The sequence below is a fragment of the Macrosteles quadrilineatus genome, unplaced genomic scaffold (genome assembly GCF_028750875.1).
Source record: "Macrosteles quadrilineatus isolate MER2022 unplaced genomic scaffold, UCM_ALF_1.0 Scaffold_8__2_contigs__length_117827958, whole genome shotgun sequence".
NCBI classification, from domain to species: domain Eukaryota; kingdom Metazoa; phylum Arthropoda; class Insecta; order Hemiptera; family Cicadellidae; genus Macrosteles; species Macrosteles quadrilineatus.
In genome coordinates, this window is record NW_026542601.1 from 56,070,256 (window position 1) to 56,092,993 (window position 22,738).

A 22,738-nucleotide genomic window follows, 5' to 3' on the forward strand; every position below is an offset into this window, starting at 1 on the left:
AAATACATTGAAAACGGTGTTTTTCAAAATTTTTATTTGGGCGCGACTTTTAGCTACCATTTTTGAATATTTCTAAGAAGTGCATGGTATCAATTTGTGGGAAATTTTATTCTCTTTCAGAATATCACCTTCCTCTTTGGTTGATTTCCTCAGCATTTAAAAGTTATTTGCAAAAAAGCTAAGCAACCTCCGAATTTATAGTAATGAGAAAATATTGAATTTGGGACATTTTTGTTAAACTTTGTACAACTAAATCTAGACTTCTACTGGACCGATTTTGTTAATTAATGGATCATTAGAAAGCCTAAGCCATGTAAATGTGCAAATAATTATAAAATTGTGATTTTATTAAATATTTGTGGTAAAAAATTAAAAATAACAAAAATACATTAAAAACTGGGTTTTTTAAGTTTCTGTTTTTAAGATTCTATTTGTAGCCAGCTTTTCGCTGCTTTAAGAGAATAAAATTTGTAGTAAATTTTATTCTCTTTCAGAATATCACATTCACTTTGGTCGATTTTCCCTCCATTTAAAAGATATTGGCAATAATCTAAGTGATCTCCAAATTTATAGTGGTGAGAAAATACTGAATTAGATATATTTTTGTTAAACTTTGTACAACTAAATCTCGACTTCTACCGGACCGATTTTGTTGCTTAATGGGTCGTTGGAAAGCCTAATTTGTGTAGATTTGCAAATAATTATGATAGTTTGATTTTATTAGATATTTAAGGAAAAAATAATAAAAAATAAAAATAATACATTTAAAACTCCTTTTATTCCAGGTTTATATTTTCAATTTTATATTTGTAGCCAACTTTAGGCTGCCTTTATTGAGTATATTCAAGAAATTGATAACAATAATTTGTAGGAAATTTTATTCTCTTTCAGAATATCACCTTCCACTTTGGTCGATTTCCTCGCCGTTTCAAAGTTATTTGCAAAAACGTTAAACAACCTCCAGGTTTATAGTAGTGAGAAAATACTGAATTAAAGATGTTGTTGTTAAACTTTGTACAATTGAATCTACAGTTCTACTGAACCGATTTTATTAATTAATAGGTCATTGGATAGCCTAATTTGTGAAGATTTGCAAATAATTATGAAAGTACAGTTGAGGTTGCAAGCAAGATCGTTTGGCTATAAATCGATGATAAATAACTCCATTTGTTGAACAGTTTGTGTTGGTCGTGATTTAGCTGTGTGCTTCAATGAAATGGAAGCTGGTATTTCAATGAAGGTTCTTAGGTCAAAACAAATAGAATAGCGTAATTAGAATTAAGTAAATGTATCTAAAACTAAATTCCACATCCAAGATATAATCAAATTTATATTTTCTGATTGAGCGATACAGTATCTTGAACTTAACTGATTAAAACTATCAATATCTCAAGTGAAAGCCTTTGAAGTAATTTAAGACAAAGACATAAAATAACTTAATAAAAATAGAGTTACCTATCATTGATTGCAGATAGGTAATAAAATGATTGTATTTATTGTTGATTCGTGATTCAGCAGTGTGCTTTAGGTAGTCCGATCTTAATAATCAATAGCTCAAATGAAATCTGGTATTTCACTTAAGGTTTTTAGACCAAAATGTATAATGTAATTAAAACTGCTGGAATAAATCTTTAATTGAAGAGAAGAAAAATTCTTCCCTCGAGTAATACATTAGATAAATTAATGATGATGCTTGATGATAAATATGTGCTTGCATAGCTTAATTTTAAGACCAAAATTATGAAAATCGGGCAGGTAGAAGAGCCCTCCTGTAAACCATCGCCCGCCTGCGAAACATTGAACTCGAAAAAAAAACAAATTTAACTCCCATAAGAAATGTACAGGGAGGCAGTTTGTGCATAACTCGAAATATACGTCAAAATCAATGCCGATGCTTGATGGCAAATCCGCGGTACGTCCATACCTTTAGTTTAAGGGCAAAATTATGAAAATGTGTCGGGTAGAAGAACTAACCCGACTCAGAAAAGAAAAACCAATTATTTTCATAGATGGCAATAATTGGTTTACCAGTATGCATAATCTAATCATACAAAACATGTGTTAACAATTCAACAGCTTATTGTTATATTGCTATCTAATTAATTGTTCTTTGTTAACAATTTTCATTTGTGTTTAAAGTGTGTTCCTTATGTTAAATGTGTGATTCTAATGTTATGTGCTTAAACTGTACCATTAATATTAGTGAGTAAAGTGGTGTATGGATTTTATAACCATTATTTTACTAGAGGCCGTTGTATTTAACCACAACGGGCACTGTTGCTAGTATAAAATAATGTAAAATAATATAAAATAATGTACTATTTAAATAGCAAAACTGTTTTCGCTGTTTTTTTTTTTTTTTTCATAAGCCAGTATTTATTCACAAACAATTATATGTTAGCTGCATTAAGCAGAGTTAAACCTATGGAGTGATTTATTTATTGAAAATAACATCAACAAAAGCACACAAAGACAATCAAAAAACTGTTGTTTACACAAAAGATATGGTGTACAGGGATATCTATTCTGACACATAAATAATATATTTCTGAGTGTGTTTAAATATTTCAATAATTCGTTTTATATTATTGAGCTTTTTTATAGGGACTTGAGTGAAAATTTAAAAACGTACGTTTTCAGGAAAAACACTTTGCAAATTTGTTTCCCCTTTTTTCAAAACTTTATTTTTTTGATTTCATTGACATTTGAAGTTTCATAAAATGTCCATGGTAACGCAATATCTTTGGTAGTTTTTTTTTTAAAGAGCATCTTTAGTGGAAAAACACAAAATCCTGTCACGACCATAACAGACGTTTAAATGAATATTAAAAATAGTTAATATTATTTTTATAACTATGTTTTGCTATAAACTAATTTACTTTTATGACCATTATACATTAAAAAGGTCACTGAGCTTTTAGTATATTTGGTCTTTCTAGAAAAAAATAAAAAACTCAAAAAAATTGAAAAAAAGCCAATAAAATCTTTTTAAGTTTGTATAACTCCGAAAAAACTTACCTGAGACCCGAAAAATCTTTATGTTTGCATAGAGGCGTGCTTCTTTTGTGTATAAAACATTGAAATATGACGATATTTTAATTTTTGAAATTTTTATGATAGAAATCATAAACGTGATGGTCAGGGACAAGCGGTACGGTTGTGAGTTTTCTAAAAAAATCTAAATCTTTCTAAACAATCCTTTAATTATACTGTTAGTTATAATAAAAATATGTGTTTCAATTGAACTAAACTGTTCAAATTACAATTATATTAAAGTTATTGTCACGACCAAACACACTATAATCCATAAGGCTGGATAGGTCGTGAAAAAACCCGCGATAGTCGTGAAACTTTGGTCGTGAAATTACGTGTTATTTGGCTCTGTTCTGGCGGTAGCTCTGCACCTCATGTTCGAGGATACAAAGTGGACTTCTAGGTTAATCTAGCAACTGAAATATCTTATAAACAAAAATTAACACCATGTCTACTTCATCGAATGACTATGTACGGTCATGGACACACCAAAATTACAAAAAACACAACCTTACCTGTATTAATCTTGTAATTCCTCCTTTCAACTCGAAACGACCGGCACTACAATCCTGACGTACACCCCGAACTAGTCTCTAAAACCAACTGACTCCATCAACGCCAGGCTTGCCACTGTCGTGCTCCAAAGTTGAAAATTTTTCCCAAATGGTCGTGACGCCAAATCGAGGGACAGACTTATTATGTCATGGTAGTCAGTTTGCAATGACAATAAAATTATAATATGCTCCTTTTTTGTAAGTTTAATAACCATTGATGACATAAAAATATGGCTTTATACATTTCGGCATGAATAATTAGTCTAAAAACAGCGTGAAAGTTGGAAAATGTACCCTAGGGACACGTCATGGTCGTGAATTTCGAGACTTTAAAAATACGAAAAAAATACCTAGAACCTATTTAAAACCAAATAAATGTGTGTAACATGTTGCCCCCATCCCAAAAAATATTAAAACACATAATAATAAACTACAAATCCAGTAGCTACGAAGTAAAAGGCCAGGGACATGAAAACGTACGTTTTTAAATTTTCACTCACTTATGTCTCTACAGGCCACTAGTTATTCTATAAATAAGTGTTTTTTTTAAAGAGCCTATTAGTGAATGCATAGTAAATAGGCCTATATCTTCATAAGAAAAAGTCCCCGATGAAGCAAGATGAGAACTGTTCAGCCCCTGTAGTAGAAAATGTCCCCATTCACTTTCCTGAAGATGAATCGGAAGATGATAAATTTACAGGCGATGAAGCAGAACAACAGGAAGAAAACATTATGCAAACTCGCCAACTCCGAGATAGAGCTATGGTACGGCAGCCCATTTGTTTTGAAGATTTTGTGATGAGTGCTGTTATCGGGAACACACATTATGAACCAAACACATTGAAATAAAACACTTTTTCATTCGAGAACAAGTGACAGCACAACAACAAGTGAACACACAGTGAACAAGTGAAGAAAATTTACACAAATGAACAACTAGCTGATTTGTTTACAAAACCTCTTCTTGGGGCAAGGTTGAAGGTTTTAAGACAGAAAATTGGACTGGCTTAAAGTTCCTATTAAGTCTATAAGGAAGCCTTGAGTAGGGGGAGTGTTGCATATAATAACTATTAGCCGAGTACCCGTCCTTCATACGGGGTTGGTGTATAAGTATAAAATGTTTATTGAAAAATTTTTATATATGTATATATATATATATATATATATATATACGTCCGTGAACGCAATAACTTGAGTAATTTTTGTCTGATTTTGATTAAATTTGGTTTAAAGGTGTAAAGCGGGATAAACTTGAATGAGTTCGGGAACTAGCATGATCCGACCATGGGAACGTGGCTTTACGGGGGGTTTTATGGGGTAAAAATTGGTTTTTCCCACTTTTGACCCTCAAAACACAAAATTTCCCAATTTCTCTTTAGACCTTTTTAAAGAGCTTAAAAAAACAAATAATTTAGTATATAAAAGTATTTTTGTTCGGTTAGTAACGGAGAAAATTTAAAAAATTGTAAATTTAAAATTCCCATGTTATTCTTATGGAGAATATTGTCAAATGTTGTAGTTTGCTTGTTTATGGATATAATTTGATCAAACTTGGCAAATTTATTTATTTTGTACTAAGCTATCAATATTTTACTAAAAAACACACTTTATTAGTTTCCTTGTAGCAGAAAACCTAGGTACTCGTTAAACCTAATGATATTAAAATATATTTAATTGAAAATCAATTCAGACAAATGGAAATTCGTTTAGTCGGCAGGTTTGTGCGGCGGGGGTATTATATTATTAGTATGATTGGACTATGTTTATTATATTATTATATTTAGTACTCTTTGACTTCCTTATGACCATTCAAATGTTTTGTTTTACATATGGTTTTCTGTTGTTCATTAATTATTCTGTAAATAGGTTTGACCAATATAGTGTGGTACATCATAAAAGTTTCTTCCAGTAAAGTATTCTTTTCATTTCATTCTATTTAACTTTTAACAATAGTATTTTATAACAGTGATTGTCTTAAATATAATTTGATTGCATTAAATTATTTTATAGTGCCTATACTTATAAAGTCGGAAATAAATGTTGAATAGATGAAATTATAGCAACTAGAATTAGCTGGTTCTACAGCCAGGACCATTCATGATCATGCTCATGATCAAGGACTGCATGCTTAAGTTAAGAGAGTGTAACAGTATAAGAGAGTATTATAAAAAAATTGTTTATATCATAGCCGTTCATAGTTAACAGTTAAGAGAGTATAACAGTATAAGAGAGTATTATAAAAAAATTGTTTATATCATAGCCCTTCATCACTTATCACTACTTTAAGGAAGCAACATACGAGGTGCATATTTTAAGCTGAATATGAATGCAGGGTGAGTGTAGAGTGGATGAGATGATCTGCTTAGCTTTGTTACTGACTAAAACCAGCTGTTTCATTACGGTACCTATAATCAGGAACAGCTGGATCCAGTTTCGAACCATCAAAAAGCTGCTGACTTTTCTCAGGATCCAGGATCGAACTAGCATCGATGTTTGACTATATTGTAGTATGATATCTTAAACATAATCTCATCTCTATAAAGATACATACTTGTTCTTTTTGTGCAATATTAGGAGTGTCAGTAGAAACAAAAGAGTTTATCCCGGGAATATCTTTAGCTGAGAAGAAAGCAACAACTCCTGGAATATTCTGAAACATAGGAAAAATTAAATATACATATGTTTCTGAAACTCGACTAAATTTACAAGTTTTTGTTGACAGATTTTTATTTGGAAATTCAAAGTAATTACATTTGTTTTACGACACTCTCATAAGTGAAACCCAGCACTGTGTCTGTCTTAGTTTCCTTAGGTTGAAAGTAAAACTTTTATCATGTCCCTTAAAGAGATGTAATTAATGTGTTGAATATATTTAGAGAGCATTGTGAATTTAGTTGTACATAAAAAGTCATTATTACTACACATGCTTAATATTTAAAAAAATTAATGTGGGGGAGCATAAATGTTCATGAAAAGCCAAAAAGTTTCTTACTAGACATTCCATTGCAACTCTGTTCTAGGATCAACGTTTATTTCAGGCTCTTAAATAAAAACCTTCTCAAGCTTCAAATCTGTTCTAGATAGGCTAAAGAGGGCATCTTACTGTACCTATTTTCTAAGTGCTTGGACAAGTAATCAATTCAATTAGCAGTTTATTTTCATAAGATTTACACCTATATCAGAGGTGAACAATTTGTTTAACAATTTAAAAGCTTACCTGAGCTAAGTGTGGACAAAACATCTGGTTTATACGATATTTGTGAAAATTATTAGCAAGATTTAAATATTTTGGTCATGGAATAGAGGACAATAATTCTCATGGCCCTAAAAAAGTAATACATACATATAGTAGCATATACAAATAAAATTAAATATAGACCGACAGCAGTGCTGCGGTTAGCATAAGTTCAGGCATCCACCACCAGGAGTGCCAATAAGTAGTTACGTAGTGCGTGCGCCGTAACTACACGGCACTCCTGGTGGTGGATGCCAGAACTTATGCTAACCGCAGCACTGCTGTCGGTCTATATTTGATTCTATTTGTCTATGATAGTAGTGATGGCTGTACTGCTGTACTCATTTAGTTCCTTTCACATACCAAAGCTTGGTCAGCATTAACTCCAGCAAGCGTAGCTCTACACCGGTCAGTCAGCACCAAGGCACCATACAACTCATCTTTGTATGGTCGCAGATCATTAGCGTACTCAATTTCTCCTAGACATTGAAATATATCAGGAAAGGAGGAAATTTATTTTACTTCCAGAATAAAAAAGGCTTTCCAGCTACCTCATGATTTCCTATAAAAACAGACTGAAACTAATATACTTACTCACTGAATGAAAGACTCATCTATATAAATAAAATTAGAGTTTTGTCTGTACATTGCTTAGAATAATGAACTTTTTGGTTATTTTTACATTTCATAGGTCAGAGAAACCGAATCAAACCTTATCTCAATTTCTGTCTGTCTGTCTGTCTGTCTGTCTATCTGTCATTCTCTTGGTAACGCTAAAATACGCACTTTATTACAACTACTCCTCAATAACTATAGCACTGTCCCGCCTGAAACTTATTTTCCAAATACTATACATATATGAGATGGTTTTAGACGTATTTCATCGAATATGAGACAGTTAGATATTTAACAGTAAACCCTTGAAAATCAAGTTTTTGTCGATTTTTGACGTGGAATTTCTGGAAGCCCATGTTAACCTTATGAGAAATGAAATTATTGAATCTTAACAGCTGTTTCAATTAAACAAGTTGGTTCTGTTCTGTGATGTTCAATAGCATTAAAGTTACAAGGATTACCAACAGGGTGCAGCACTAGCACTATTATTTCTTTTACATTTATGACAACAGCTAATTTGCAACCTGGAGGCGAGTGAGCGTAGCGAACGAGCTAACCTGAAGGCAAGTGAGCGTAGCGAACGAGCTAACCTGAAGGAAAGTGAGCGCAGCGAACGAGCTCCAACATACAGGTGAGTGAGCGTAGCGAACGAACTTCAACCAGGACGTGATTGAGCCATGCAAACGAGATCAGATAGTAAAAATAAAAGTAAGCCTACCGTTATAGGATCGACCGGCAGACACAGAGGTAATTTAACCTTTTATTGATTGTCATACCGATCCGGAACAACAAAAAACAACATAAAATGAAGCTATGTATAATAGTTTGGCCAGCATATCTTAAAATATGCAAACCAACTGCTGTTCGTTATATAAGAAGGTTTCAACTGAATATTATAAGATCCCCGTGCGTAGAACGGGTACACAGCTAGTATTAAATATTTTAGATCTGCTTGTGTAATCTTTGGTTAAAAGATTAGTTAATGGGATATTATTCCTTGTCATAGGTATATTTACCTGACATCTGAAGCTGAGATTCAATTCTGGGTGTATGTTCAGACAATAGGTATTCCACAATATACAAGTTTTTACTTGATGAATCCCTTGCGCAATGTTAAATACCAATATAGTACTATATCAGTAAAATAATAAAAATGCCATGTTGCATTTTTTTATGGATTCACTTCTTTGGTATAGGTTTGATAAGTGTCAATGTGTATTCTGAATTAAGCCGGATTTACACTATATAGATGGAGAGCTATATAAAAAATGAGCGAATATTTAGCTATTATAGCTCTTCTAGATGTAGCTCTGCTATAACAATAACCATAATTAGGTTTAAACAAACTTGTAAAATTTCACGCCATATTATTCTTTGTTCTACAGCAGACTACAATGTGTAGTAAGATTTCAATTTTTAAAAATAAATTTGAATTTATATTTTGATACTTACCTGAACACCAAACGGTTAGACTCAATCTTGGGAGTAGACAGAAATGGGTGAATACAGTGAATAAGCGTTTACCTGAACACTGAATGAGGGATTCAATCTTGGGTATAGGCTCAGTCAATGGATATTCTGCAGGGGTACTATAATATTCTTGTATTCCTCGACTCAAAGGTCTGGCAATGTCTTCCGCACCACTTCTGAACCTCGGGTTGACTGCCAGAGGGTTTAAACTCAGCACATACTAAAACAAAAATAGAAACTATATTGCTTAGTCTTATGTTATATGTAGCTAGTTTTAAATTTAAAAAAATGATCAATCATGCCACAGAAAAAGTCATAAAATACCTTACTTTATTTAACACAAAAACATTTTGACTGTGGCTATATCTGAAAGGGATGTTGTAGGCTATATAAAATGCAACACCACTATTTGTGATTAGAACCTACCCTGTAAAACAACGCCAGTGCCAGCCCTTGTCTATACTCTGAAGTAGCCTCAGGCAGGGTGCGAGTGGGTTGAATCTCCTCATGTAGAGACGACAGAGCTTGTTGTAGTGTTTTTGTGTTCAGCAATCTCTTTCCCTCTAATAGAGACTCTGTGGCACTTGCATGGACCTAAAAATATGTGTCAAGCTGTAAATTTGAGCCGCTAACTTGGTGGGTCAAGGGTGAAATCCACAAAATCTACTTTTGTGCTACTGTCAGTGCTTGTATCTATGATAAAGGAAATCATTTCTTTAATTAATGTTAATTCATATTAAGTGATGATTACCGTTATGCATTTACAAAAATCCATCTAGATGCCTCATCAAATACCTACTACATTCCTTCAATGGCATTGTTAGGATTCACTAGTGGCTTGTAGGGACGATAGCCCCTAATATATATATTCTAGTAATTATTTTGTACAAATTATTAGTCTCATGGGTTACCCTACCTTGATTATCGTATAACATATTTGTATATTATAATTTGTTTAATAGTTATTACATACCTGCATAATTCATTTTGATGTCTGCTCTGTAAAAAATCTAAATTACAAAGGACTTTTCATGCGGTGTGTTTATAATATAAACTTTCTAATCATAACACAACTAAGGAAAATTTCCAATAATAATCTTTATGACTATTAATTAAGTGTATATAAATTTATTTGAATATAGGCCTAGACAAATTCACTTAGATAAAAAAAAATGGACATACATTTTTCAAATAAATGAAAATTTTTGTGAAGATTTCCCTTGTAAACTTAAACGGCATAGTAGGATCTGTGGATATTAGTTTTATTTTTGGCATGAAAAATAGGTTCCCTATGCCAACTCCAGTAATTTTACTAACTTTACACTTTTTTCAGACATACCTAACACAACCAGCCGTTCTCCATTAACTAATCCAGACCCTAGGTTCATATTTATAATGAGCATCACTATTGAACCAACTTTTAAAACTAATTTGTGTGGTGGCATTCCAGATAAGGTGCAATTGAATTTATATAGTCAATTGGTATTTTCAACCTCTCTTCAGGGTTAGTATACATATTACAGTAGCCTACATATTACATACCATATGCTTTAAATAAAGTTCAACCACATGTTTTAAAGTAAACAAAGCAGGCATGACCTAGATTCCCATGTTATTTAAATGTGAATTATTTTATTCCATAACAACCTTTTGGTGCATAATTAAGAAATATGAATAATTTTCCCCAAAATTTCATGCCCAGACCTTTAAAATGAGACCTCTCCCAGCTTTCTACGACCTCCCGTTTGCTCACAATTTCATTGTAAAATTTTGGGCTTACGGAATTAGATATATCTAGAAGGATTCATATCACTAACAACCATTATTAGAAAGTGTCATCAGCAAAAAGATTAGATCAACATGGATTGTATATGGTTGGTAAGTTGTTTATGAGGATGGATAAGGATAAGACCAAAGGAGTTATCACTGAAATAGGCGACTAGGCACATGCCTAGGATGGCAAGTATTAGGGGACAGCAAAGTTTTGGAGGAAAGATAATAAAAAAATAATTTTAATCTTAAAAAGTGAATGTTTTGCAATTAATTTGGAGAACTGCAAAATGCTATTTTAAATACTTTGAGTATAAAATGATTTCAGAACACGTTAAAGTAAAAGTAGATAATTTAGTATACAGTGTTTTCCGCGCTGCCCTATTGGTCTGGCAGACACATCGCGGCTTGTGGGCGTGAACTGCCGGTCGCTGAGTACGTGTAGTGTAGGCCTACCTACCCCTGCTATCGTTTGTTACTCTGCAGCGGCAGCGTGTATACTCACTGATGTAAGCTAAGAGAAGCTGGTTATCGATCTCATCAGTTTTCAGATGTTGAAGATACTTTATACTTTTTAATGAAATGGCGACCATACAAAGTAGGTATTTTAAGCCAAGTATGAATGGATATGAGTGTAGGATGAGTGGCACGATCTTGTAGTCTTGTTAGTGACTATGGCCGACTTATTCCTTAGACACAGCTTAATTAACTAAGGGACCTACAGTTTATAGTGGCATCCGAACCATATTTTTGCTTTGGTATATATGAATTGGTCTAATTTTTGGGATAGTACTATGGATAGTCATAGTACTCACTCGTGCGGACGTTAATCCACACTAGGGAGTATCGCATCCACAGTCCATGCCTATAATAAATATCCACAATTCGTAACCTACTAGTAGCTGGATTACAGGACGACGCCACCCGTTCCAGTTTAAATATAGCTTTTTTGATCAGCTTGTACACTTTTAAATCCTATATTGAAAGTGTCAAGGCGAGACTTAAAAAATAAAAAAAACCTAGCTAAAACCATAATTTCTGATATTAATCTCGAACTTGAAGCCAAATTTCCAAGTTAAAAAAACTAACATAATCACTCTGTTAAGGCTTTTGAAAGAAATTAGAGAAGAAGATCTTTAATCAGTTTTTCCAAATGTATATAACATTAAGGATCATTGCAAGCACAGCCACGGTGTATATCAAAATACTCAGCAGAAAGAACGTTTTCGTGTCTTACAAGGGCAACATATTATTTAAGAAGCCGATCTTCTGAAGAAAGACTTTGTTAACTAGCATTCTTGAATATTGAAGGAGACCTGCTGAACTCTCTGGATTTAGCTTGATCAGTTATTGATTCATTTGCTAGGTTAAAATCACGGAGGAAAGTGTGAACTAACTACTAACTCAACTCAAGCAAAATTGTATTATGTTATTTTTTAAAGAAGAATATCATATATAGCCTATATAATACATAACGCTTTTCATTGAACATTTTAGTCAGATCTACCTACTTTTTTATACTTTATGTTTCGTTTGGATGCATTCAGTTTTAAAATAAAATAGTTTTGTAAATCAAAGTATTTGTGATTGTATATCTGACTCAAAGTGCACAATGAAAAGCGTTTATAAAAACCCTTCTATGGTGACATTTTTGTATGCCTTTTACGCGCCGCAAAACGTGATTATGACTCTTCCGATAGGATACAACAACGTTGCATTTCATGTATCTAAAACAGAATTGCGTTTTGCATGAAAACGGCAAAACAAAAAGGTCTGTAAAAAGGGCTTAAAATATTATTAGATTTGTTGATGCAGCATGCAATTGCCGATTACTTTTCCACAAAATCAGCTGACAGGGCATGTATTGGGGTAATCTTGTCGGGGAGCGCGCTAACGATTGGTGGTAGGAGGGGGGAATTTCTAACATCGCTGCCTAGAGGCGCTTCAGGGCCAAAGTGACCTATTGTCAAGCTGTTCTGTTTAATGACATTGCGGATTGGCCAGCTTGTGCACTGAGAGGGAGGGGGGGGGGAGTATGTTAACTTGACACAGAATGTGTGTGTATGTAGTTTTTTTTTCTAAAATAATTTCAAACCATCATTTAGGTACCTAATCAACTAGTTATTTTTACTCAATTTAATTTCACCAAGTATGTTCTGTCTTGAGCTTGTATAAAGGATATCTATCAACTATATCAGGCATTGTGCCAAAACATAAATGTTGATATATGTATATAGTGATGTATATGTTTACAGAGGTATTACTCTTTGGGCTATGTGTGTTATCTTTTTAATACTATCTTGAATAAAACACAACTTATGTTTCAAGACTATTTATTATAAGATAAATTGAAATTAACATTGACTGAAATACAATATGGCTGCAGTTAATGAGCCGACATCTTGAATCCTGAATCGGGAATGCAATGCAAACCCACTTAAAAGAGAATACCGTACACAAAGCACAAAGAGTAATACCTCTGTAAACATGGACATCACTATATATACATATATCAACAATAAATAGTTAAGAGTTTGATTGATATTACTAAACACCTACAAAGTCTGGTGCTATTCCTCCGTAAACTATTCTTGGTTTAGTTAGAACTTTGAAAATGTTGGCCTTGTCAAAGCTAAAGCAGAATCCAGCGTTGACAATTGCATGGTCATTTTGGGCTCTTCTTAATACCTGTGGAAAGTAATTAAACATTAAGACAAGAGTTGCAATAACAACCTCAAAAATAAAACCTAGGTTGATAAATTGTATTTGTATTTGTATTCACTTTTGTTATATATTTGGTAATCTGTCATTAAATCAAAGTTGATTTGTATTTCACTTTAATAGATATCTGGGATACAAGCTATAATCATACTTACTTTTACTTTCTACCTCTATACATAGTATTGAGAAAGTATTGTTTTTGTAAAAAATTTCGAGTTTGAGTTTTGACTGGATATATCCATTTTGGGTCCCCCTGAACCCAAAAAAGTGGTTTTCAAAGTGATTTCTTTGTGTGTGTGTGTGTGTGGGTGTGTCTGTGTGTGTGGATATGGGTACAGAGCTACCACACCTGTAGTGCGATTTTGATTAAATTTCATATGTAAGTTCAAATTTAAATCCATGGTATCTCCAAGAATTTTTTTAATTTTTTGTAAATTTTGATTTTTAATGGGGATTTTCCCATAACAAACCATAAAATAACAAAAAAATCGGATTTTCTAAAAAATGGCCCAAACAATTTTGATGAAAATTTAGTATGTTAAAAGTCCTTTAGATTACGAACAAAATGGTACAAATCCCAAAACTTTTCAAAATTTATTGTGTCTTTATGTTATTTTCCCATAAAGTTACAACAAATCTGATTTTGGAAAAAAAACACGGTTTTGATTAAAATTAATGTGTTATGTTCCTTATGATTCTAAACAAAATAATGTAACCCCCATTACTGTAACAATTACATCTCAAAAGTTATTGCAACTTTTGTGATTTTTCTTACAAACCTATATTTATCCCCACTGCTTACCCACGATAAAGGTTGTTTACAAGCTTATGGGAGAAAGTATGTGTCAGATTACTGATACCGTTTATTTTACATTCCTGTGATTGTGAAAAAAGAGATTTCAATTTCAAATAGCAACCATACTTATATTTCCTTAATAGACAATTATTGTGATAAAAATGTAAAAATTGCACTTTTATTTTTAATGGTTAAAAAACGTTATAAGACCTTTATAAATTGCAGTCCACAATATTATTAAGGCTGCCAATCTAATACACAGTTTTGTGTGCAAATTATAGGTATTCTAAAATACGAGGCATGTTTTTTAAGTAAGCCCGTTTTTTAATTTCTCCGTTCCAGCGCTGCGATTTATATTTTGGACATTTGCGCTGTGTATGTGCATATATTGGCAAGCCTGCGCCGGAAATTCGGCAACAATTGGCCGTGTTTACATCTGGTTTCAACATTTTTAAATGGTGCCGCCAACTGAGACTGCCGCCGACTGTGAAGTGCAATTCAAGTGTAATTCGATTTTAAAGTGCTAAAGGTGTGAAATCTATTGAAATTCATTGACAGATTAGTGAAGGGTATGGCGTGAACATTATGAGTAAAGGAAACTCATAGAATAATGATGAGATCGTAAACCATCTGTTCTCTCTCACTTTTTTATTGACTTTACGTACCAATTCAACAGTAATGACATGGCCACCCAGCGTTGCTCATCATGAACATTGGTGCGGCCGTCTTTAAATGCCCTTACCCACTTTCGTACCATCACGCCACTCATAATGTTCTCGCCATACACTTTACTAATCTGTCGATGAATTTCAATGGCTATCACACCTGTAGCACTTAAAAATCTAATTACAGCGCGCACTTCACATTCGACAGCAGTCTCATAATTTGTGGCACCATTTTGAATGCTCGAAACCGAATGTAAACATGGCCAATTGTTGCAGAATTTCTGGCAAAGGCTTGCCAATAGATGCACATAGGCCCTACACAGCGCAAATGTCCAAAATGTCAATCGCAGCGCTGGAACGGAGAAATTTAAAAACGGTACTTACTTAAAAAACATGCCTCATAATAAAACCATATTGATGACCTTGTAAGTCCTAACAACATAAGTGCAGTCAAGAGGAGGAAATACTATGTTTGTGATGATTTTCTTGTACATATCTGTGGCTAGGAACTCAGGGAATGAAACTGTTAACATCTCACCGCTTCCAGAATCTGAAACCAAATTACCGGTACCTTATCTGTAGGTATCAGACTAAAAAAATAATGCTGCTGTATGTCTAAATCCTGATCTTTTTATAGAGAAACATGGACTTTCACACCATAAACCATAGAAGTTTATTTTGCAATTTGCCGTTCTAAAAATTTAGCAGTCCCTTCTGTTATTGGAATTTATATGGCACAATGTTATTTTCAACCATTTGAATGATAGTAGAACCATAATGATAGGTATAGATTTTTCCACTTAGTATGTTCAGGGCAAAAGATATTAAATATTTTTACTGGAATCAGCTTAATGAAACTTTAGTATGAGAATAATTAATTTAATTAATTGTAATTTCTCACAATAATTTATGTACTCTTATGGTATAACTGGATTCAAAGGTGCAAAATTGGCAACGCTGTAAACTACAAAAACTCTTCAAAAGCCAGGACTAATTTACAATTTTAATTTATCTCCCCATGCGTTACACATTTACCATACTATCATCAATGATAGTAATAGTAGTAATTGATTCTCATTCTCAAAATTGTCTGGATTGCCAAGTTATAGTGCTCTCCTTCAAATATGAAGGTCACTTGTTTTTGTTTGATTCCAAGTGAGATCCTTTCTGGTCCCAAATATTTTTTTGATGGGTTATCAATTAATTAATTAGGTACTAGAGAACCCGTTCGGCTCAATGAGCCGCATAGTATGAAACATAACGCCGCGGAAAACGTTATGCTTGAATTCGACCAATTCTGGTTACATCTTAAAGTTGTTTAAACACTTGTTAGAAACTAATTTTAAATATCTCTATTTGCGTCGTCAAGGTTCACCTACATTCACCTACCTACATTATTTCTGCTCTCGGTTTCAACTGATAACTTCTAATGAATGCTAAACGATCTGCTTCACTTCGAGTTAACATGTTGCAACAAAGTTTTTCCAGCATTAAAAAATAAAGAAAACTGTTGCCTTATTGATAAACTGTATTAAGTCATTTAAGTTGGGTCATTTTATTTCTTTGATTTGAGACATCCCCCTAATCAAACAAATTTTTTTCTGTAGAGAATCCTGAAAAGTGGGGTGATATATCAACCATTCCATGTGCTCCATTTTTTACTTACAAACTCTGGGTTACCAACTGGACAGCCATAATCTGCTTTGAATAGGTTAAAGTAGCAACACTATTGAAAGTTGGTATTTTAACGTGATGTCTGTCAGTCACAGAATATGCCCCGCATGAAAACGTTCTCACATTGTTCAGTGGAGTTTTTCTTTATACCTGTCCCAAAGTTTTGAAAGTATGGATTCATTTGTCGAAATAGGTTGGATTACTAACTCTTGTAGCTATAAGATTTAGATAACAATTTCCATTTTCTCTTTTTGAACAGCGTATATTATTTTCGTCTCCTGAATCATAATAAAAATAAACTTGACCGTATCAACTCGATCATTGACACTAATTCCTTCACTCATGCTTGTTCTAATATTGCCGCTAAATCTTTGAGCAAATGTGTTTTTGAAACTTCTTATTTTTGACTTGAAATGTCTGTTTTGTGTTGGTGAATTCAGTCAAAAAACGTTGTATAAGTTTGTTCAAGGAACTGGCAACATAACCTAGAAGTAAACAATCCATTTGCGTTTTTTTTTTTCAATTAAAGTATAGCGATTAATACAAAAGTTTCCAATAAAAACATAAGGTCCGCCAAGATTTGGTATAATCTTACTACTTGAACTTATCATAGTCAAGGCATTATTATTGTTTGTACTATATGTTTTGAGATCTGTCAGTGTCAGAAGTAAACATTTCTCGCATGCATTCATTTGATCTGACATTAGGCAAGTTTACTTTACCATTGTGACAACAGAATGTGTTTCGTATATTTTTTCATTTCCAAAGTAAGTTGCATAGCAGAACTGGCAAATATTATTCATCTCACCAAGTGAATGTGTATCTGGATGGGTACCTGTTAGAGACCTCTCTTTTTCTACTCTCCTCATACGCATAAGATATCTTATTATTAATTGTTTCCTCCTCCCTGAAAACGGGGGGATATTTCTTCTTTGAACTTGAGGCATTTTCTGTTCTTGCAACAAAACTGATTAACTGTTTAACTTGGTCTTAACCTACTCAATATTACAAACATTAATATTTACTCCCAAAAAGCTAATGGGTAATAAAAAGTTTCTTTTTATAAACAGCTTTTTTTTGTTTTTAAATTTGTTCTGTGTATTTCTTATGGAGAAAATCCGACCTTTGAGAGGGTCTCACACCCTAAAGAGTAGGAATTTTAAAATTCTAAAACCTTATTGCAAAACTACATATTAAGACAAATCTTTTGACACCTTAAACGTTTAAATCGGTCCATAAATAAGGGAGGAGTTGTGTTAACAAAAAACGGCTTCACGTATTATATATATAGATAGATAGATATAGATACTATTTAACCAAAGGTTGATGTTAGATAATAACAATATAAGGATTTGGATCATTCACTAAAAATAATTTAGAAAATGTCAATACCATTTATAAAAAGTTAAATATAACAGTAACGTAAGATTTTTATTTGCATTTACATAATATGTGTAGCTCCGAGCATAGATAATTTTTATTTAATGTATCTAAACTGAACATTGCTCTGTCTCAAGCTAACTATCACCAGTGTGTGTCTAAGTATATTTCAAAAACCGAGCATATAAATTACTATCACTATCTCTAAAATTATTTAACTCACTTTCTTAATTATTACTTTTCACCTTTAACTTACCAATAATCAGCTTGGCTCCAACTGTCTCATATATTGTAAAAAGATCAGAAGGAAATTTTGGATATTGGTGCTTGAAAAATAGGTTTCCAGCCAATGTGCCAACCTGTAAAAAGTGATTCTCCTTGGTACAAACATGGTCTCAAACTATCTTAAAGCACGGTAATATATCCACCAATCAATGAATTAATTCTGAGATGGGGACACTACCTAGGTGCGTATTCAACCCAAATATGAGCGAAGGATGAGTGTAGACTGTAGAATGATGTGAGATGATCGGTGTAGCTTTGTTACTGACTAAGATCAGCTGATTCATCAGTCAGGGTCATTTATTTAAAGCCCAATGATCAGGAACGTTGACTATGGATAGCCAGTATAACAATGACCTTACAGAAGTTGAATTGAACAACCTACAGAGTATGCTGATGTAAATTTTATCATGAAATGAGTATGACTCCATTGGCTAATAAAGAGAAGTAAATTTTTAGAAAGGATTAAAGCCTATAAATAGTTAATCCCATGTGATGTCGTGGAACGGAAACGCAAGGTAAGAGCTTTCACACTCTGCCTTCACCAAGAATCCTATAAAAGCTAAGAAACCCAGGTTTTGAGTCATAGCTTGACAATAACTGCATGGGTTCTAGCAATTTTAAATAGCAATCTAATAAGTCATACATAATATATGTATCCTGTGATAATGGAGAAATCACAATCTACACCTACAATAACAGCGAAATTGTGAACACCTACTAACAACTCCTCCTGTGGTCTGGTCAGTTCTTAGACAATGGTGTAGCACTAGAAACTTCCTGACTACACCACTGATAAACTCTGACAGCTTAATATTGAGTGATTTATAATATCACTTTGATTGAGTGATAATATCAAGTGTAAACGCTTACATTTCTCACTGGAATGTGCGCCACTTTCTCCATGTGCCTTCTAAGAGTGGAGAGGTACTTAAACTGTGCAGGTTGTAACGTGGCTACAGCATCAAACAGCCGCATTGTGTCTGTCAGAGTCATGTTGGCTCCCAACACTAGACTGTCTCCATCAAACCTGTGACTCCGCAGTGTTGCCACTCCGTTAACATCAATGTACGTCTCCGGGGGAGCAGGGTACTTGTCCTCTAGGATACCTGCAATATATAAATTAGCTGAGTGGCTAAATCAAATCACTACCGATACACTTAACTATATTTAGCAACCTTTATTTTACAGCTAATTCAAAAATGTCACAAGCCCTATTTTGGGGATGTACACCAAGTCGCGGTTATGCCCAAAAAGTACTTCATAACATGCCATAAAGGTGTGCCGAGTTTAGTTTTTCTAGTTTGGTCCGTTAAAAAATTAACAGGGGGTCTCCAGACTTTTTACTAACCCTGTATAAAGGTGTTTGTTAATAATGTTAACTGTTATTTATTTAGTATTCTATAAAGTAAACAATAAATTAAATAGATTGATATATTTATAGTTATAGTTCGGCTGCTTAGAAAACAACCTCCTCCAGCATTGGTTTAGCATTAGCTCGCAGGTCGTTTTCTAAGCGGCCGAGCTATAGTAGGTAAGGCCATACATTCAATCTAATACATAATTATATGAAAATAAACTCAAATAAACCTTAGATTTCCCACATGCCTCTGTCTTCTGATATAGATGCTTGTAATATATTTAATATCCACACACATTAAAAACTAAAAAGTAGAAAATAAATTATAAATAAAAAACTTGTTAAAACAAAACGTTTTCAAACCCACTAAAAAGTATAAAATAATTTATAAATAATATAAATATGTGGAGATTATAAATACTTTTAAGATTTAAAACGAAAAACGTGGGGTGCATGCAATTGATAATAATACTTCAATAGGTGAAGGTAATTGTAAATTACCTATTGCATGCACCCCACGTTTTTCGTTTTAAATCTTAAAAGTATTTATAATCTCCACATATTTATAAATTATTTTGTACTTTTTAGTGTGTTTGAAAACGTTTTGTTTTAAAAAGTTTTTTATTTATAATTTATTTTCTACTTTTTAGTTTTTAATGTGTGTGGATATTAAATATATTACAAGCATCTATATCAGAAGACAGAGGCATGTGGGAAATCTAAGGTTTATTTGAGTTTACCTAATGTATTTATTTTATCTAACTTTAAGTAATGTATTTATTTTATCTAAAAACTGCTGTTATATAAATCTTTTATCTTTATGTAATATATTTATGTTATTTAAAAATAACATAATGACGCATTCATGTACGATGTATCTGTACGTTCTGAATAAAGATTTGATTGATTGATTGATTGGTTGATTGATATCTTATCTTATTCAGGGAACATCATCTATACTTAGTGGGAGTGTCGATTTTCTTTCAAAATGTTTTTGAGTCCATGACGAGACTAATGGTTCTATAGGAGAAGGAGATAGAAGATGAATAGAAGTAGGAGGTACGGTAAGGTATAGGAAGGTAAGGAATACATCAATGGGCTCAGTTTGAACTATCTCGCTTGGATGTCTCAGGATGAGCTTGATGGAGACCTTTAATTTACGGACAACCCTGTATATTTTAATAAGCTAAGATTAATCCTCTTATGAAATTTCAAGTATTAAATGTATTAATAAAACGATTATTACATACAGGGACGAGGTTTGAGGTATAAAATATGAAGACTGTGGCTCAGCCTTTGCAGGAAATTTTACTTATCTTTTACATAAATAATTTTCTCATTTTTTTCATTGTCCTTTTCAAATTTGACGATAATCTTTATGGATATTACCTTGAGCTGTGTTCCCTCCAACTAACATGTATGTGCCTTCAATCATTGAAAAAATTTCAAATATTTCTTCAATCGACGAGACTTTATACCAGCTGCTATTTCGGTGAAGAGAAATAGACACTTTGGGAGAAGCAAGAGCTACTTCTGCAAAATGGTGTTCAAGATTTTCATCTTCCTCTGACTCCTGCTTACATTTGAAGTCTTTGCCATTTGGAATATGAAGTTTACACAGATTTTCACAAGGTTTTCCACTTTTAGTGCATATCTTCAATAAGTCCTAAAATAACAAACAGCATGTGCATTGACAGTTTTAAATGACAAACTCAGAACCCAAGGAACTTCAGACACCAAAATAATGAGAGAGGTATGCTGAACACTCCCCAAGCATAAGTTAACCAAAATCCCAAGCACAGTGTAGTTCTTAACTTGACAATCAGGTTCACATGACTATGCTATAGTTTTGCTCAATTTTAAAACGTTTTTATTAGGTCGCTTTCTTGTCCGCTACAAATTTTGCAACCGATTTTATACTAACTTCCCGATGAGCTAGGGACTTGAAACTTGAAACATATCTCACAAATGGAAGACAATGCAATATTATACAATTTAATTTTCATATTTCCCTTGGGCTACGCCCCATGGGCTTGTTTTTATTAAATCGATTTCTTGCAAATTTTGATACTTCCCGATGAGCTAGAGACTTGAAATTTGAAACATAGCTCACAAATGGATGTAATTGCAATATTATATCATTTAATTTTCATATTTCCTTTCGGGCTACGCCTCATGGGCTTGTTTTTATTAGCTCGCTTTCCTACAAATTTTGATATCAATTTTAAACGATGTTCCCGATAAGCTAGAGACTTGAAATTTGAAACATAGCTCACAAATGCATAACAATGCAATATTATATCATTTAATTTTCATATTTCCCTTGGGCTACGCCCCATGGGCTTCCAAATTTTTCAAGTTTACATTTTGAAAGGATGTAAATATATCAACTAATTTAAGTCAGCTGTAAATACTTAAATTTGACAGTTCGAAGAGCAGAGGTTAAGAGGTACAGGTTATGCTCCCAAGAGATTCTTTATACAAACAAACATTTCAAAATAAAGATAAACAATCTGATTGCAGGTATCAAGGTGTTTGTAAATAATGTCAATTTTTGTTTATTTAGTATTCCATAAAGTAAACAATAAATATTTCGAGTGAATGCATTGCAGAGAAGTACTATATTTCAGAAAAATTGCGATTAAATAGATTGATATATTTATAGTTTAGGCCATACATGCAATCTAATACATAATTATATGCAAAGAAACTCAAATAAACCTTAGATTTCCCACATGCCTCTGTCTTAATCTGATATAGATGCTTGAAATAGATTTAACATGCACACACATTAAAACTAAAAAGTATAAAATAATTTATAAATAAAAAACTTTTTTAAACAAAACGTTTTTAAACGCCCTAAAAAATAGAAAATAATTTACAAATAATTTATAAATATGTTGAGAGAGTATAAATACTTGTACGATTTAAAATGAAAAACGTTGGGTGCATGCAATTAATTGATAATAATACATTAGTTCAGTAGGTGAAGGTAATTGTAAACTATCTATTGCAAGCACCCCACGTTTTTCGTTTTAAATCGTACAAGTATTTATACTCACTCAACATATTTATAAATTATTTGTAAATTATTTTCTACTTTTTAGGGCGTTTAAAAACGTTTTGTTTAAAAAAATTTTTTAATTATAAATTATTAAGACATAGGACATGTTTATTTCCAGT

At 32.8% G+C, this 22,738-nt stretch overlaps 1 protein-coding gene across 1 annotated transcript in view; it reads right to left on the reverse strand.

The window, feature by feature from the left end:
- The window catches only part of LOC129000398 (xanthine dehydrogenase-like), a 46,634-nt gene that overhangs the window by 21,752 nt on the left and 2,144 nt on the right, over nucleotides 1-22,738 (reverse strand). The window contains exons 2-10 of the mRNA XM_054427363.1: nucleotides 20,945-21,221; nucleotides 19,069-19,304; nucleotides 18,170-18,272; nucleotides 15,282-15,409; nucleotides 13,237-13,365; nucleotides 9,334-9,501; nucleotides 8,962-9,127; nucleotides 7,186-7,301; nucleotides 6,139-6,237 (exon numbers count right to left, since the gene is read on the reverse strand). Of these exons, the coding sequence (XP_054283338.1) occupies nucleotides 6,139-6,237; nucleotides 7,186-7,301; nucleotides 8,962-9,127; nucleotides 9,334-9,501; nucleotides 13,237-13,365; nucleotides 15,282-15,409; nucleotides 18,170-18,272; nucleotides 19,069-19,304; nucleotides 20,945-21,221 (1,422 nt within the window). The remainder of the gene's footprint in view (nucleotides 1-6,138; nucleotides 6,238-7,185; nucleotides 7,302-8,961; nucleotides 9,128-9,333; nucleotides 9,502-13,236; nucleotides 13,366-15,281; nucleotides 15,410-18,169; nucleotides 18,273-19,068; nucleotides 19,305-20,944; nucleotides 21,222-22,738) is intronic.